General features: G+C 41.1%; 1 protein-coding gene across 1 annotated transcript in view; it reads right to left on the bottom strand.

The window, feature by feature from the left end:
- Positions 1–6,926: 6,926 nt before the first annotated feature.
- The window catches only part of LOC108415164 (scavenger receptor cysteine-rich type 1 protein M130-like), a 32,694-nt gene continuing 22,688 nt past the window's right edge, over positions 6,927–16,932 (bottom strand). Inside the window, exons 9-20 of the mRNA XM_037538083.1 lie at positions 16,580–16,885; positions 16,298–16,369; positions 14,535–14,849; positions 13,587–13,640; positions 13,339–13,497; positions 13,120–13,209; positions 11,414–11,476; positions 11,007–11,069; positions 10,840–10,917; positions 7,483–7,545; positions 7,302–7,364; positions 6,927–7,098 (exon numbers count right to left, since the gene is read on the bottom strand). Coding sequence (XP_037393980.1) covers positions 7,052–7,098; positions 7,302–7,364; positions 7,483–7,545; positions 10,840–10,917; positions 11,007–11,069; positions 11,414–11,476; positions 13,120–13,209; positions 13,339–13,497; positions 13,587–13,640; positions 14,535–14,849; positions 16,298–16,369; positions 16,580–16,885 — 1,373 coding nt within the window. The 3' untranslated portion in view covers positions 6,927–7,051. The remainder of the gene's footprint in view (positions 7,099–7,301; positions 7,365–7,482; positions 7,546–10,839; positions 10,918–11,006; positions 11,070–11,413; positions 11,477–13,119; positions 13,210–13,338; positions 13,498–13,586; positions 13,641–14,534; positions 14,850–16,297; positions 16,370–16,579; positions 16,886–16,932) is intronic.

Below are 16,932 nucleotides of genomic sequence, written 5' to 3'. Positions count from 1 at the left end.
AGCCTCCTGTCTTTTAGACAGAGCCACAGTCTCCAAACCATACATCATAGCAGGACGCACTACTGTCTTGTAAACCTTCCCTTTCACTCTTGCTGCTATCCTTCTGTCACAACCTTGAACAACTGTACTACTCATAATTCATTAAAACCAAAACAATCTATTTATTTGTACTAGTTCTCTGCTGCTGAAGAAAGAATCTGTTGTCCTTTTGGTATGTTTATTTCAAAATAGGTGTTGGGTGCATTCTGGTCATTTACTTCTTTTAGGTTGGCATCACAACTAACAAAACACGACTTCCTTAGCTTTTCTAATTTTGCTCAGTATGACTTGAAAAGGATAACCCACCTAAGCAGGACTGGAGTGAAAGCATTAGGGAGCAACCTTCTTTTTGCTCTTTGCCACCCTCACTGTTTCACACCCTTACTATGAAGTGATGTTACACTAGAGACTCTATGAGGTTAAACTAGTTGGCTTGTCAGCAAGTTAGTTAATGTTAGTTAGCCTAGCCTCTTTTCTTTACCTCATGCAAACCCAAATTAACTAAAGTTAGCTAGATAGAGTTAAGCAACCAAATGAAAAAAGATATCCAGCTGTACTGACCATGATTTGCCACCAAATCCATAGTGTAAGTGGTTGTATTCACAGTGTTTTAATAAGGTAGTGTTATCATGTCTATTTTAGTGACCTTTTAGCCAAAATCCTGTCTTCAGCTCAGCTACCGGATACTTTGTAGTACATAAACAGAGCCCCTCCCCCAGCTCTGATATGACTGGCTTACAATGTATGAGGTCAGAAATGATTGGCTGAATGTGATGTTTATCAATCTCTGTTAGTAAAGCAGAGGCAGTGCTGCATTAGAGCAACACCAGCAGCAGCTCCTCTCCCTGCTATTACAGAATATTGTGAATGAGAGTAAACTATAGATGATAGGGACTAGTGATGTACATTTACTAGGGGAGGAGGAGGGGGGAGCTAAAATTACATTTAGGGGAGGTGAAAGACCGTTAAATAATTATGGAAGGATAAAGAAAATAACAAGTATATTTGAAATTCTTACCAGCACACACCAGTCCCACATCATTGTCATGAGAGCAGTTGTGTTTGAGTGAAGATGATGTTGGACAGAAGTGAATCTGAGATTCGTTGCCTCTACACTGAAGCTCCTCTGACCACATCTGACCCTCCCCTCTGCCAAAAGCAGGTCCTCCCAGCACCTCCACAGGAAGCCCACAGCCCAGCTCTCGATACACAACCTCTGCATCCTGCTGGTCAAAGTCAGCATCACACACTGTGGACCAGGTCTCTCCATGAAGAACCTCCACTCTCCACCAGAGCCACCAACCAGCCTGACTTCTAACATCAGGAAAAAAGAGAACATGAAATGCACAATTATTACGGATATCATTCATTTACTGATGTCTTCGTTTACTTTCATGGGAGATTACAACCCCTCAGATGATTATAACTAGATCATGCACCTTTTCAATAATTCATTTTGATAATAAATATTTGACAAAGGTATTGGTTTTACTTTGGTTGGTATTGGTATTGGTTTACATATATATATATATATATATATATGTATATATATATATATATATATATATATATATATATATATATATATATATATATATATATATATATATATAAGAAATGCAATAATGACTACATGGAATATATTACTAATAGATTAGAGATTAAATGAATATTGATTTAAATATTTTTTTGGCCCTTCCATCTGGGTTCTAAAATGCTTGTGCCCAGAGCAGGAAACAGGAATATACGCTCTCTAAGTTCATAAGTTAACTTAGCTTAAGAGTTCCTGTAAGCAAGGATGTTCTGATATGTTTAGCACAGATTTGTTTTTTTTAAGACAGTGTAATATCTTTTTCCTAAATTATCTCATTCACACAGCAATTTCAAGATGCATGAGTGGCAAAATAGCTGTTTTTATTTTGAGGAAATACATATTTTTGCTCTTTGTTTCATTTCTAATATGCAGTGTTCACATCACATATTTTGAGAGTTTCAAGACTGTGATGGGAATCAGTGTCATATTTAGATAAAGGATAAATTGTGAGCTTTTATGTTGTTCTAAGTGGTAACAAGTAAAACTCTGTATGAATTTAATAATTCATATATTTTATAGTTGAAATCATTGAATACACCTGGGTTTATAGGTTAGGGTTAGGGTCTATAACTGCTTAACTTATGTCTCTATTCCATTGCTCAGCAGAAGACCACTTGGGTAACACAGCATTTCTGTCAGGAAAATCAGCAGAACACAAATCTATGATTGTCTTCTGCTTTGCTGGTTTTCTAAATAGGAAAGCTGGGAACACTTTTATTAAAATTCCTTGCAGTATGTATTGAAATACTATTAGCAGCTATTTTTTTCATTATTTCTCAACTGATACTTACTAACGATTTTGTTTCGAGGCAGAATTTTTACATTTATGTCCCTGGTGATGATATGAAATGCTCATATTTTAGGTATGATCTGTTTGTGAGCTTGTGAAAGCTGTGTTCAGTTTAACACACTTTCATAAGCTCACAAACAGCTTTAAAATCTAAAATAAAAAGAAAAAAATATCTAATTTACACTCCAGTGTAATACAGCATTAATGCTGCACCTGCAGAGAGCTGATCCACACACTGATAACCAGCTCACACACACACACACACACACACATACGTACATGCGGAGTGTCATTATTAGTTGAAGAAGTTCAGTCCAAACTGCTGTTTATCGCTGTTGTTGGGTGAAAACGTCGTATCTCCAAAATCGTAACTTTACAGAAGAAGAAAGAATCTGCTTTACTCTTAATGTGAGTCAGTGGAATCAAAGATTTTCCCAAGCCATTTGGCATCTTTTCTTTTATTTCATTCATCAAGAAATTTACACACAATGTAAAGGGTAACAGGTGTTTTCAAATTATGTCAAAAACCAAAAAATGTAAAAAAGGAGATATTAGGTTTTCTTCAGACAGCAGCAACATTCATTTGTAATATAACATAAAAACTCCAGCAGCACTGCTGTGTCTGATCCACTCAGACCAGCGCAACACACACTAACACACCACCACAATGTCAGTGTTACTGCAGTGCCAAGAATGATCCACCACCCAATTAGCACCTGCTCTGTGAGGATCCATGGGGGTCCTGACGACTGAAGAACAGGGTAAAAGGGGGCTAACAAAGCATGAAGAGAAACCAATGGACTACAAAGTGCACCTATATAGTAAGAGTAGCTGATAAAATGGACAATGAGTGTAGAAACAAGGAGGTGGTCATAATGTTATGGCTGATCAGTGTATATATGGATATATATATGCTATGAAATTCTCAATTTCTGTATATTTAATATTTATGTACTTGTGTATAAGGATACATAAAGATAAATACAGACCACTCAACTTGACTCTCTTCTCTAGCCCCCTCTCCCTCTTCACCACATCCCCAGCTCTCTCTCTCTCTCCTGCTCCTCTACACACACCTGCTGATCCACAGCTTCCTGCTCCTCCACTAAACCAAGAACTTCAAAGGATGAACAGCTTCAGCTGCCAAACAGATTCTTATCAGCTGATCACATATTTACCACATCACATACAGAATTACCACAGTGATATAAATATGCTGTTATATAGGCCTTTAGCTTCATGTTATTACAGTAAAGTGTATCACACTGTTGATGCAGAGGAGAGAGAAGGACCATTAAAGCAGACTAAAGGAAGAAGGAGACTCTAGTGGAGGGCAGAACACAGTTTTATAGGTATGTCTGAGTCAACTAAGGCAGGGCTTCTCATATCTGGCTCTGGAGGCTCACTGCCCTGCATATATTAGTGCTTTTCCTCATTTAACGTAGCCACTTTAATTCTATAAAGAGCTGTAAAAGAGCTGATCAGTTGGATCTGGTGTGTTGGGTGCAGGGTAAACACTAAATGTGCAGGCCAGTACGCCTCCAGGACCAGAGCTGAGAAACACTGATTTAAGGCATTACTGTGGTTTGGGGATGCAGTGGATGCGCTCTGGGGGATGTATTTTAGGAGGTTGTTGATTTTTGGGAATTCTGAGTGGAAATTGTCAAAATGACTTCATCAGTGAGATGCTGTTTGTTATCAGGTGGCAGTGATGAGACGACAGATTCAACACCAGTTCTTTACAGATGGATTGACAGTCAGTCTGGAGTTTTACATTTGATCATTGTTATGCAGGGGTACACAGAGAGGGGCAGCCTATTAATAGAGAGTAGTGGGTTTTGGGTCTTGGATGGTTAAGCACAGTATCTTCAATGTGGAGCGTCCAATCTTACCTGCAAAAGGTTGATGTGGTTGAACATTTTATTTAAGACAAAGCAGGAGTGTTTGCTTGGTCGTCCAGTTTCTGGTGGAGTTTAAATGTGTCAATGTTTCTTCCATTTCTGGATTATGGTCTTTATAAATTGCTACTGGTATGACAAAATGCTTTGATATCTTTTTATATCCATCTCCAGCTCTATGAATTGTAACAAACTGCTTGCTCCTGAATACCGACTTACCTGAAAATTGAAGCTGCAAGTCTAATGTAACGCAGCTGAGGCCACTCGTCAAGCATGACGTACACTGGGGCAGTTAAAGAGTTAAAGAATTTGTAAATGCTTTCTTTGCTATCAATAACTGTTTAATCAGTAATATGAAGAGCTTGTCAGTGTAGAATTTCAGCTGTATTTCCTCTCAAAGCCTCCATCTTTTTCCAGTTTAAAACAATTTATTAAAAACTAGTTTTTCTAACTTTTTTATACAGAGATAAAAAAAAAGACAAACATTTATGACAAAAATCACACTTTATTATCAGAGTTGCTATAAAGTTCTGCATATTACACCACTGTTTGTGACAGTCATGGTGAAGAAGAGGACTCCACCCTGGCATATTTACTTTGTAGAACACTTTCTAGTTTGGAATCACATTTACTGTTTAATTAAAAATCACTAACTCTGTTCAGCTATAATAAATTTAACCTTTTAACACAATTCAGTCTCAGCAATGACCATATGATGTATTAATTTAGAATGAAAATCATTTTAAATAATTAAATTATATATTTATTTTTAAAAATATCTTAACATTTTAAGCCTTTTATGACAGCTGACATAAACCTATGTGAACGGTTATAAAATCTTATTCCAGTAAGCTGCAGTTCTCATAAAGTAACAGGTTTCTAGGGTGAAATCACAGCATGTTAACCAAACTGACTTTGTACCTCAGTGTATTTGTGGTAAGTTACACGCTTCACAAGTGAGGCTGCTTGCAAAACAAAAGTGAGCACTGCTCCAAAGACGCTTTGACACTGTGTGAACACTGAATGAAAATCTATTCTATTATGCTTATATCTGAGGGTTTTGACACTGATGCTCTGTAATGACAGAGTTCTGTATATTTTCTCTGCCCTTTATAAGTAAAGTGAGCTTCTCTGTGCTGATATAAGATGTTATGATTAGTAATTGTGGAAATCTAGCATGAGTTATGTACATTTTATCCTGTTTGGCTCTTAAGTAAATGAGCAGTTTGTGATCTAGTTTTTTTAACATTCTGTCACTTAAACTGCAGCTTCATGGAGTCACATCTTTCCTTTCTCTCCTGATGGTGGTGCTATAAGACGTTACTTTTCCATACACAATATTCAATAATCAATAAAGAATCTACCTTGATGTAGAACAGTTTCGGCCCATTTTGTGTCATTTCTGGCAACAAAATGGGTTTGAAATTTTCACAGGATTAAAATGTCCAGTGTATTATTTTATTTTGCATGTGAAGTGGACACTATTACAAACAGGACATAAACTGTAAAATAGAAACAATCCTACTAAAAAGTCAGCTGTCATAACATCTGTCATTTCACAAAGGCATCATGTCAATTTGACAGTGAATCTGAGAAAAGCTGCCTTAATGCCAGTAACTGCTTATTGAAATAAGCCTTTCTAAATGTGTATATAAGTTTATATGAGCTGCCTTGAAAAGCGTGTGATTGTCATGTATCCTTATAAACATGATCTACAGCAAAATATCAGCTTTTATTTTCATTTCACATCAATGATTGAAATGTTAATCAGGCAAAATATACTCTGAAGCAAGGATGGGGGAAGGAGGAGTGCTGAGTGGGATCCAGCACCTCCAGATTTCAGGAAAAAAAAAAAACAACAACAAAAGACCACTTTAAAATATTCTGTGCCCATAAAATATAAGCAATAAAATAATATGGTATTAAATCTTTAAATTTCCAGCTAACAATTATCCCACTCCCATGGATTTTTTCTAAAATTGTAATAATCTCTCTAGATGTTGACATGTAGTTTGACTACGGCTGCAACACAAACTGCTTTACTCCTCTAATCAGCAGTCTGACTGGTCAGTGCTCAGCTCATTTGCTGAGACAGCAGGTCAGCTGTGATTGCTGTGCTGGTTATAGGAGTACTGTATCATGTATGTAGGCTGTATCATGTCATTCCCCCAGAAAATTCTAATGAATGAGAAAAAAAAAACACTATTGATGATGACATCATGATATTTATCACTTATGTGCTGCTAAAATGATCAGCATCTCCAACCTAAAACACCTTCATCTGTCTCTGCTCTTTACAGTGAAACATGAAGAGCTGTTCATTTACTTATTACTCTATATAATCAGGACTGAACTGAATAAACATTTGCATAATACAGAATTTGTAGCCTCACTGATGAGCAGCTACAAAGAGCAGCAAAGCAAATGAATAGAGCAAGAAATGAAATGTAAATAACATTCACAGGCCATGAAATTAAAGCTAATGTGTGTATTTAAGCAGTTTTTCTTTGTAGTTTTTAAATTTCCTTTTTTTTTGAAAGAAAGCAAAGTGGCTTAGAATGCAATTAGTTAAAGAGAACATTTTGCTCTTCCTGAGTAAAAAATAGCACAGTCACAAGAATACAAACATCTTCAAGAAGAATATAAAATAATTTGTTGTTGTTCAAACTTTGGCTGATTTTAAGAAGCTCGAATGTCATTTCCTGAGTAGACGCATTATTTGGGTCTCTGTCAGATGATTTGTGCCTCTTTCTCAGACACCTCCACATCATCATAGCCTGAAAGTAAACGTTCTTCAGTAAGTGACAAACATCTTAAACACAGGCGTATCACTCCATATATGCATCACTGCAGCACCGTTCATCACGTATGTAACGTTACAGTGATGCAAATCCATGTTTATCTAACAGCACTGCACAATGACGTGTGAGAGAAAGAAAAAAACCTGTTTACCCCTCAATAAAGTAGAAAGGAGACTCACCTGCTGAATCTCCAAAATCCTGTCCAGGAGTGATGACATCATCATAGTTCTCTGGTTTGTACACTGCACAGGCATATGTGGAAAGATTATGATACGATGAAGAATAAATATGGTTTTATTATTGAACAGATGCTGGTTCACGACATGTTCACATGAATTTTCAATTTTTAGAGGAACAAACCTGCTGTAACCTGTAGATTCTTTCCAGCAGGAACGGCGTCATCATAGAGCTCCACCTTGTTCTCTGTAAAAATGTCAGTTTTAGTGCCACTAAGCTTAATTTTTATAGTTCTGTCACATGATTCTGAGTCTACCCTGCCCGGAACAGGGTTACCGGGGTCCCACCCTGGAGCCAGGCCTGGGGGAGGGGCTCGCCAGCGAGCGTCTGGTGGCCGGGCATTTACTCATGGTGCCCGGCCGGGCCCAGCCCGAAGGAGTTACATGAGTCCCCCCTCCCATCGACCCACCACCAATGGGAGGGGCAGTAGTAGGGGTTCGGTGCGTTGTGGATCGGGCAGTGTCCGAAGGCGTGGGCCTTGGCATTCTGATCCTCGGTTGCTGAAACTGGCTTTTGGAACTTGGAACGTTACCTCACTGGCGGGGAAGGAGCCTGAGTTGGTGCGCGAGGTTGAGAGATACCGGCTAGATATAGTCGGGCTCACCTCAACACACAGCTTGGGCTCTGGGTCCAATCTCTTTGAGAGGGGCTGGACTTTATTCTTTTCTGGAGTTGCCCATGGTGAGAGGCGGCGGGCAGGTGTGGGCTTTCTCATAGCCCCTCGACTCAGTGCCTGTATGTTGGGGTTTTCTCCGGTGGACGAGAGGGTAGCTTCCCTACGCCTTCGGGTTGGGGAACGGGTCCTGACTGCTGTCTGTGCTTATGCACCGAACAGCAGTTCAGAGTACCCAGCCTTCTTAGAGTCCTTGGGAAGGGTGCTTGAAAGTGCTCCTCCTGGAGACTCTATTGTCCTACTGGGGGACTTCAACACTCACGTGGGCAATGACAGTGAGACCTGGAGGGGTGTGATTGGGAGGAATGGCCTCTCTGATCTGAACCCGAGTAGTGTTCAGTTTTTGGACTTCTGTGCAAACCACAGTCTGTCCATCACGAACACCATGTTTGAACACAAGGATGTCCATAAGTGCACATGGTACCAGGACACCCTAGGCCGCAGTTCAATGATTGACTTTGTAGTCATGTCATCGGATTTGCAGCCATGTGTTTTGGACACTCGGGTAAAGAGAGGAGCTGAGCTGTCAACTGATCACTACCTGGTGGGGAGTTGGATCAGGTGGTGGGGGAAGATACCAGTCAGACCAGGCAAGCCCAAACGTATAGTGAGGGTTTGCTGGGAACGTCTGGCAGAAGAACCTGTCAGATTGATCTTCAACTCACACCTCCGTCAGAACTTTGACCAGATATCGGGGGAGGTGGGGGACATTGACTCAGAATGGGCCATGTTCCGTTCCTCCATTGTTGAAGTGGCTGACTGTAGCTGTGGCCGTAAGGTAGTTGGTGCCTGTCGGGGCGGTAATCCTCGAACCCGGTGGTGGACACCCCAGGTGAGAGATGCCGTCAAGCTGAAGAAGGAGTCCTACCGGGCCTGGTTGGCCTGTGGGACACCAGCGGCAGCTGGCAGGTATCGACATGCCAAGCGATCTGCGGCTTCAGTCGTCGCCAAGGCAAAAACCCGTGTATGGGAGGAGTTTGGTGAGGCCTTGGAAAGTGACTTTAAGTCGGCTCTGAAAAGATTCTGGCAAACCGTCAGGCGACTCAGAAGGGGAAAGCAGTGTGCCACTAGCACTGTATATAGGGGAGATGGTGTGCTGCTGACTTCGACTGAAGACGTCATTGGGCGGTGGAAGGAATAGTTTGAGGACCTTCTCAATCCCACCGACACGTTCTCCAGTGAGGAGGCTGAGTCTGGGGACATGGGAATAGGCTTGTCCATTACTGAGGCCGAAGTGGCTAAGGTAGTTAAAAAGCTCCTTGTTGGCAAGGCTCCAGGGGTGGATGAGATCCGCCCTGAGTTCCTCAAGGCTCTGGATGTTGTGGGGCTCTCTTGGCTGACACGCCTTTTCAACATTGTGTGGACATTGCGGTGCCACTGGATTGGCAGACTGGGGTGGTGATGCCTCTTTTTAAAAGAGGGGACCGGAGGGTGTGTTCCAGCTACAGGGGAATCACACTCCTCAGCCTCCCTGGTAAGGTCTATGCAGGGGTACTGGAGAAGAGAGTCCGGCTTATAGTCGAACCTCGGATCCAGGAGGAGCAGTGCGGGTTCCGCCCTGGTCGTGGAACACTGGACCAACTCTTCACCCTCTCCAGGATTCTGGAGGGTTCATGGGAGTTTGCCCAACCAGTCCACATGTGCTTTGTGGATCTGGGGAAGGCATTCGACTGTGTTCCCCGGGGTATTCTGTGGGAGGTGCTTCGGGAGTACGGGGTACATGGCTCTTTGCTATGAGCCATTCAGGCCCTGTAAAAACAAAGCTGGAGTTTGGTTCGCATAGCAGGCAGTAAGTCAGACTGGTTCCGAGTGAGAGTTGGACTCCGTCAGGGCTGCCCTTTGTCACCGATTCTATTCATAATTTTTATGGATAGAATTTCTAGGCGCAGTCAGGGGATGGAGAGTGTCTGGTTTGGTGACCTCAGGGTCACATCGCTGCTGTTTGCAGATGATGTGGTCCTATTGGGGACATCAGGCCGCGAACTTCAGCTTTCGCTGGATCGGTTTGCATCCGAGTGTGAAGCGGCCGGGATGAGAATCAGTACCTCTAAATCCGAGACCATGGTTCTCAGGCGGAAAAGGGTGGAGAGCCCTCTCTGGGTCGGGGATAGGCTCTTGCCTCAAGTGGAGGAGTTCAAGTATCTCGGGGTCTTGTTCACGAGTGATGGTACAAGGGACTCTCCCTTAGAGATAGGGTGAGAAGTTCAGTCATCCAGGAGGGACTCGGAGTAGAGCCGCTGCTTCTTCACGTCGAGAGGAGCCAGCCTCGGGAGGTGTCACAGGCAAGTCCACCTGGGAGGAGACCCCGGGGAAGACCCAGGACATGCTGGCGTGACTATATCGCCCAGCTGGCCTGGGAGCGCCTTGGAATCCCCCTTGGAGAGCTGGTGGAAGTGGCTGGGGAAAGGGAGGTCTGGGCTTCATTGCTTAGGATGCTGCCCCCGCGACCCGAACCCCGGAGAAGCGGAAGATAATGGATGGATGGATGGATGGATGGATGGATGGATGGATGGATGGATGGATTCTGAGTCTGAGTGCAACCATACAGAGAAGGGAAGGAGCAGTTTCCTCTGCAACTCACTGTTAGCACAGTATAATAGGACATGCATGGAGAAGAGTGTTAAATGCTTTATTGTGTATGTGACTAAGCAGATGTCTCCACTTGGTTGTGACTCTTTAGCAGAGAGAGATTAATCCTACTCTATCAGTCGTTATACCAACATTTCTTTTTTTCTACTCAAACCAAACCAAAGCTGCTTTTTTGTAGCACAGACAAGTGATGCAAGAATTACAAAACAGGAACACACTTGCTTCTCTAGTTGTTGTGTGTCCAGCAGAAATGACATCATCATAGGTATCTGGAGTGTCTCTAGTTCCCACTTCACCTAAATCAAACACAAAACATGTTCCACAAAATGTTGATTAATCTTTTCATAAAGTCTTGAATGAAGGGATCTCTATAAAAGGCACCCACTTTTCAGGCTACGGGTGGAGGCATCATCATAATATTCAGCTTTTTCCTCATTCACAGCCTTTGCTGGAAAAGAAAAAAGAAAGTTAGTTTCCATGTCACTCCATCAGCCTGACACTCCTGCAGAAGTTAATTTCTGAAGCAGTAACTGTGATATGTTCAAACTTCAGGAGATGGAAACATGCATGTTTCAAATCTTGTGCATGAATGTCATCAGCCTGCACAACATTTTGAAGACATTAATGCGAGAGTGTCTGATTTAATCAGCTCACAGAAGAGAAATCAACAATCTATACAAGCCTGGAAGTCCTGGCTAAAGAATGAATACGATGATTTGAATATTTTTACAATGACAATTCTAATATTCAAGTTGAACAGAGTATAAAACTCACATGATCTGATCCTCTTACCTGAGAGAAGCTCCTCATCCACATCTTCATATCCTGAATGTTGTTCTTCAGAGAGGATATTTACTGTCACAAATTCATTCAGAATGTCAGAAAATGTCAAACACAAGCAAATAAATGCTCCTATTAATACCAGCGAACTGTACGCTAGCCAAAATACAAGCTACACCAATGAAACATAACATCATAACCCTCCTTGTTTCTACGCTCACTGACCATTTTTATTAGCTCCACTTACTATATAGGTGCAATTTGTGGTTCTACAGTTACAGACTGTAGTCCATCTGTTTCTCTGATACTTTGTTAGCCCCCTTTTACCCTGTTCTTTAGTGGTCAGGACCCCCATGGACCCTCCCAGAGCAGGTACTATTTGGGTGGTGGATCATTCTTATCACTGCAGTAACACTGATGTGGTGGTGGTGGTGTGTTAGTGTGTGTTGCGCTGGTAAGAGTAGAGCAGACACAGCAGTGCTGCTGGAGTTTTTAAACACCTCAGTGTCACTGCTGGACTGAGCATAGACCACCAACCAAAAATATCCATCCAACAGTGTCCTGTGGGCAGCGTCCTATGACTACTGACGAAGGACTAGAGGATGACCAACACAAACTGTGCAGCAGCAGATGAGCTATCGTCTCTGACTTTACATCTACAAGGCAGACTGATAAGGTAGGAGTGTCTAATAGAGTGGACAGGGAGTGGACACAGTGTTTAAAAACTCCAGCAGCACTGCTGTGTCTGATCCACTCGTATCAGCACAGCACACACTAACACACCACCACCACATCAGTGTTACTGCAGTGCTGAGCATGATACACATATACACACTACCTGTCTTGTCAACTAGCACCAGATTCTTGCTTGGAGCCATAGAGCCACATTTACCTCCCTAGGTCATCACAGTTATACATTTCATGTCTGAGTTTAAAAGTGAGGGGAAACAAATATTCAGACAGATTATTATTATTTTTTTTTTTAGTTCACTCACATAATATATTTCTTTGTATTTTTCTTCATAAATAAAATTATGTATGCATAAGGTCCCCAAAAATCATACGTACAATAAATAAAACAGAGGCAAAAATGTTTTCAGCATTTTGGTCCATTTCTCTATGCAATAGGCTTTAATTCCCCAAAGTTATTAAGGCCCTCTATATTAAACTCAAAATGTAAAAATTCTCCATAAACTTGAAAAAAAATGGACTGAAATTTGAGAGACTGCAAAGCAAGTGCATGAGCCATGTACAAACGCAGCCTAGCCTCTCAAATATTAGAAACCAGCTTTGCACTATTTTGGCTGTATGTTTGGGGTCGTTGTTAAAATGTCCACCTTCTCACCTTAATTGGTCAGTGAGATTAAATTCTCCTCTAATATGTTCTGGTACATGTTCTGGAAGGAATTATCATTAGGAAATCTCACATTTTTCCAGGAACAATTAGTTCCAACTGCCTATTACCAATTAATTGTACTGACAATGATGTTTCTTTATGTTATCTATTTAGGGACTTTAGGAAGCTCTTAACCTTCAACATGATTGCTAACTGTTACAGAAAATCTTCAGCCTGCAGCAACCAGCTCAACCACTGTTAGCCAGGAATTCTCACAACCTTCATCATTACAAATTCCAGCATATTTAAAGAGACATTAAAATTCTCTAATCATGGGGAGCTCATTAGGATTGCCTCTACTAGAATACTTTACATCATTTACCCTTTTTAGTCGTTCTCTTAGCGATGATTCTCTGGTCGATCTCTTCATAGACTGCCTCAGTCTGAGTCTTATGCTTCCTCTTAGAGAGCACTGTGAAGGAGACAGAGAGAAACATGGAGCCAGTTCAGTAGAAGAGAAGACTGATGACAGACTGAAGGACTAATGATGTTTAGAGAATGTATAGAAAGTGGATTGTAGATGATCTCTGACTCTCTCTACCTCTCCTGAGCACTCTGTTCTGGTAAAACAGCACAAACAGCAGCACTAAGGCCAGGAAGAGCAGCACTCCCAGAACCAGGAGAGACACTGGATAGATGGATGGAACAGCTGCTGAAAAAGTTTGTGTAGGAGTAACTGCTTCGTTCTCTGTCTGACCAGCTAGAAATGAAAATACAGAATAGAATTCTATAAAACATTAAACTTAGAAAATGTTTAAAAAAAATCACAGAAATGTACAAAAACAGTACCTGTGATGGTAATAGTAGTTAATCTGGATGTAACAGTGGTGGATACAAATATGTCTGTAAGAAAAAAAAGGTAAAGTTCACTTTTTATTATTGAGAGAGAGAGAGAGAGAGCTTTAAAGTATTGACCAATACAGATCTGATATTTTTCTTTCAAAACTAAATTGCGATAAGAGGTTGGTGCCATGGAGGCAAACACATATAGTGATACCCATCAGAGGAGCACTAGTCCAGATCACAACACCAGAAACAACAAACCCAGAACCTTAAACCTGCTTGTTTCAGTGGGTTGTGGCAGTAGAAGTGGAGGGAGTAATGGGCGAGGCCACTATTGTGGGCACTTATGGGGAAACTAGTCTGGTGTGAGAGAGAATGTCACTTCAGCCAGTCTGGCCAGAAACCATTACAGCCACAGACAGAGACACATTTTGCCTTTCAGTCTGTGCCCCCTGAGCTCAGTACTGAGACCAGAAGGACACGCTGCACCAGCTGAGTAGCTGGGTAGCAGCATGTTGAGCTGCTTTCATGATGGTCCTCCTCAGGTAAGGATGGGCCTGCAACCTAAACGACCCTAAATCTCCTGCCCTACTCTCTATAAATCGACCAAGACTAAGCTGAACTCAGCACGTACATTGCCCTCACTTCTGCTTTTCATGATAAGAAACACAAAGACAACTAACAACAAACATAAAAGAACATTAAAACTATTATGGTGATGAATAAAGTTACAGTTGTAGTTTGAAATTAGCTTTTAGATACACAAAACACAAACTCTTTAGAAGTTATACAAGTTACCTATAAGAGCTGTACTGGAATAAGAGAGTTACAAACCCAAGACTGTTTTCTAGGCTTTTTAACATTATCTGAAGATTATTTTATATTCATAATAAAATGCAGTAGAAAAATGTTGATAAGATTATCAATACTAAAAGTTACCAGATTCTATCTAACCTGTACAGGTGACTCCAGCGTCCTGACTGTGGGAACAGTCAGCGTGGTCCTTCAGGGAATGAGGACAGTCCCACAGGTGAATCTCATTCCCTCTACACTTCACTCTGTTCAGCCAGATAGGCCCTACACCAGCACCGAAGACAGCACTCCCATCAGCACTCAGCGCCGGCCCACAGCCCAGCTGCCTGCAGACCACCTGAACATCACTGATGTCCCACTCATTATCACAGACGGAGCCCCACTCAGTGTTGTGATACACCTCCAGCCTCCCAGAGCAGCTTCCATTCCCTCCACTCAGCCTGAGAGGCAGGTGCTCTATATCACATACATGACATATGAAGAGACACAGTAACAATGATAATTACTGCATTTTCAAAACTCACAACAATATAGTTTATAGAAAACGTCAGTATGCATGCATTGCTACTGTGGGAAAACAATATTTGGGGTCAACAATTGCAAAATTGAAGCTTAGATGAGGCTGAAAAACAGTTAAGAATGTACAGTCACATCTATAAATATTTGGACATCAGCATTATTTTTAGTTTTCTATCACAGCATATTGGAGTTGAAATTAATGAAATATTTAATCTGACAGATGTTCAGCTTTAATTTGAGGGTATTTCATCCACATTAGGTGAACTGCATAGGAATTACAACCATTCTCATACATAGCCATGATTTTGTGGGGCTCAAAAGTATTTTGGGAAAAAAAAAACAATCAGAAATGGTAATTTTTTGTTTTTGGTTGCCAGTTATTTGTAGTCAATGACTGTCTGAAACCACAAACTATAGACATCACCAGGTGCTGAATGTCTTCCCTGGGATACTCTGCCAGTCCTTAACTGCAGCTGTCATTACTTCCTACATGTTCTCAGAGTGTTTTACATTCAGTTTTGCCTCCAGAACTGCATGTTCAACTGGACTGAATTCAAGTGGCTGACTTGCAGAGCATTGCATGCCCATTACAGAACTTTCCACTTTTTCCCTAGAAAAAGTCTTGGGTTGCTTTTCACAGTATGCTTTGTTCATTGTCCATTTACACTGTGAAGCATTGTCTAATGAGTTTTGAAGCATTTGGCTGAACCTGAGCTGAAAGTATAGCGCCAGACTCTTCAGAATGCATCCTGCTGCATTTCTTAGTAGTCAAATCACCAATAAATACAAATAAATCCACTCCATCGGCTCATACATGCCTACATCATAACACTACCCCCACCAAGCTTGACAGATAAGGTAATATGCTTTAGATCATTTGCAGCTCTCTCCTTTCTCCACATGTATCTCTTCCCATCTGTCCATAAGAAGTACAAGGTACTATACTGTACCTACACTAGATCTTTTGTTTTTTGAGGTTTACCAGTGGTTTACTCCATATGGTAAATCCTCTGCATTTACGTGAACGCTATATTTTCTCTGTTGACATGTATGTGACATATTGTGGTGTATCACTCACCTGGACATTGATCAGAAGAACAGCCTTTGGTTTACTTACTTTTTAGCCCCTAAAATTGAGGGGTATGTATGGAAATTGTAATTCCTACATCTTTACTAGACTTGAATATAAGTATGCTCAAATTAAAGTTAAATGTCTAATTTCAACTCCAGTACAATGTAGTGAAAAGTTAAAATAACAACAACTTTGTTGACGTTCTAATATTAGAGACCAGACGGCACTGAGCATTAGAATGCAGGAACACTTGTTCTTAGCACATCATCTCATTTTTCAAACTCTGAACTCTGTTGTGTTTGAGTGTCCTTACTTGAGCATTGACTCTGGTTTGGAAATGAGGAGCATTTCAGATGGTTTCGCAGCAAAGAATGATTTATCTCTCCTGTTAATAGAAAAAACATCTATTAACATTATTAACCAATTAACTGCTTTGTTCTCACACATAACGTTAAAGACCACAAAATCATACAGCTTACCAACCAATTTCATTTCACAAATCTCAGATCCGCATATCTGCCATCGTTTTTATGTCTTCTGTCAGAGGCAAATAATTCTACTATGGTAATATCAACTAGAGAGAGAAACTGCCTACCTGAGCAGGTAATGTGAGCCACTTCATTTAGATTATCACAGCTGTTCTGTCCCCAGGCTGAAGATGGACAGTGCCACAGAGTGGAGTCATGTTTCCTACATTTCAGATCATCCAGCCAGTTAGGAGCTGATTCCACTCTTGCTTTGGTTTGGCTCAAACTGCCTGATCTTCCACAGTTCAACTCTTGACAGACCAAATTTGCTACTTCTTCATCCATGTTATTTGTACACACATTACCCCAGGTTTCATTGTAGAACACTTCCAGATTCCCCTGACAGCCCTCAGTGAGTCTGATCTCTTTAAACTCTGGTGGGAGAAGGACACTTACTATTAAGTCTTGGAGGTATTTTAGA

The sequence above is a fragment of the Pygocentrus nattereri genome, chromosome 1, assembly GCF_015220715.1.
Source record: "Pygocentrus nattereri isolate fPygNat1 chromosome 1, fPygNat1.pri, whole genome shotgun sequence".
In the NCBI taxonomy this organism is placed as follows: Eukaryota; Metazoa; Chordata; class Actinopteri; order Characiformes; family Serrasalmidae; genus Pygocentrus; species Pygocentrus nattereri.
The sequence above is the reverse complement of the archived record's forward strand: the minus strand, read 5'-3'. Positions and strand labels throughout refer to the sequence as shown.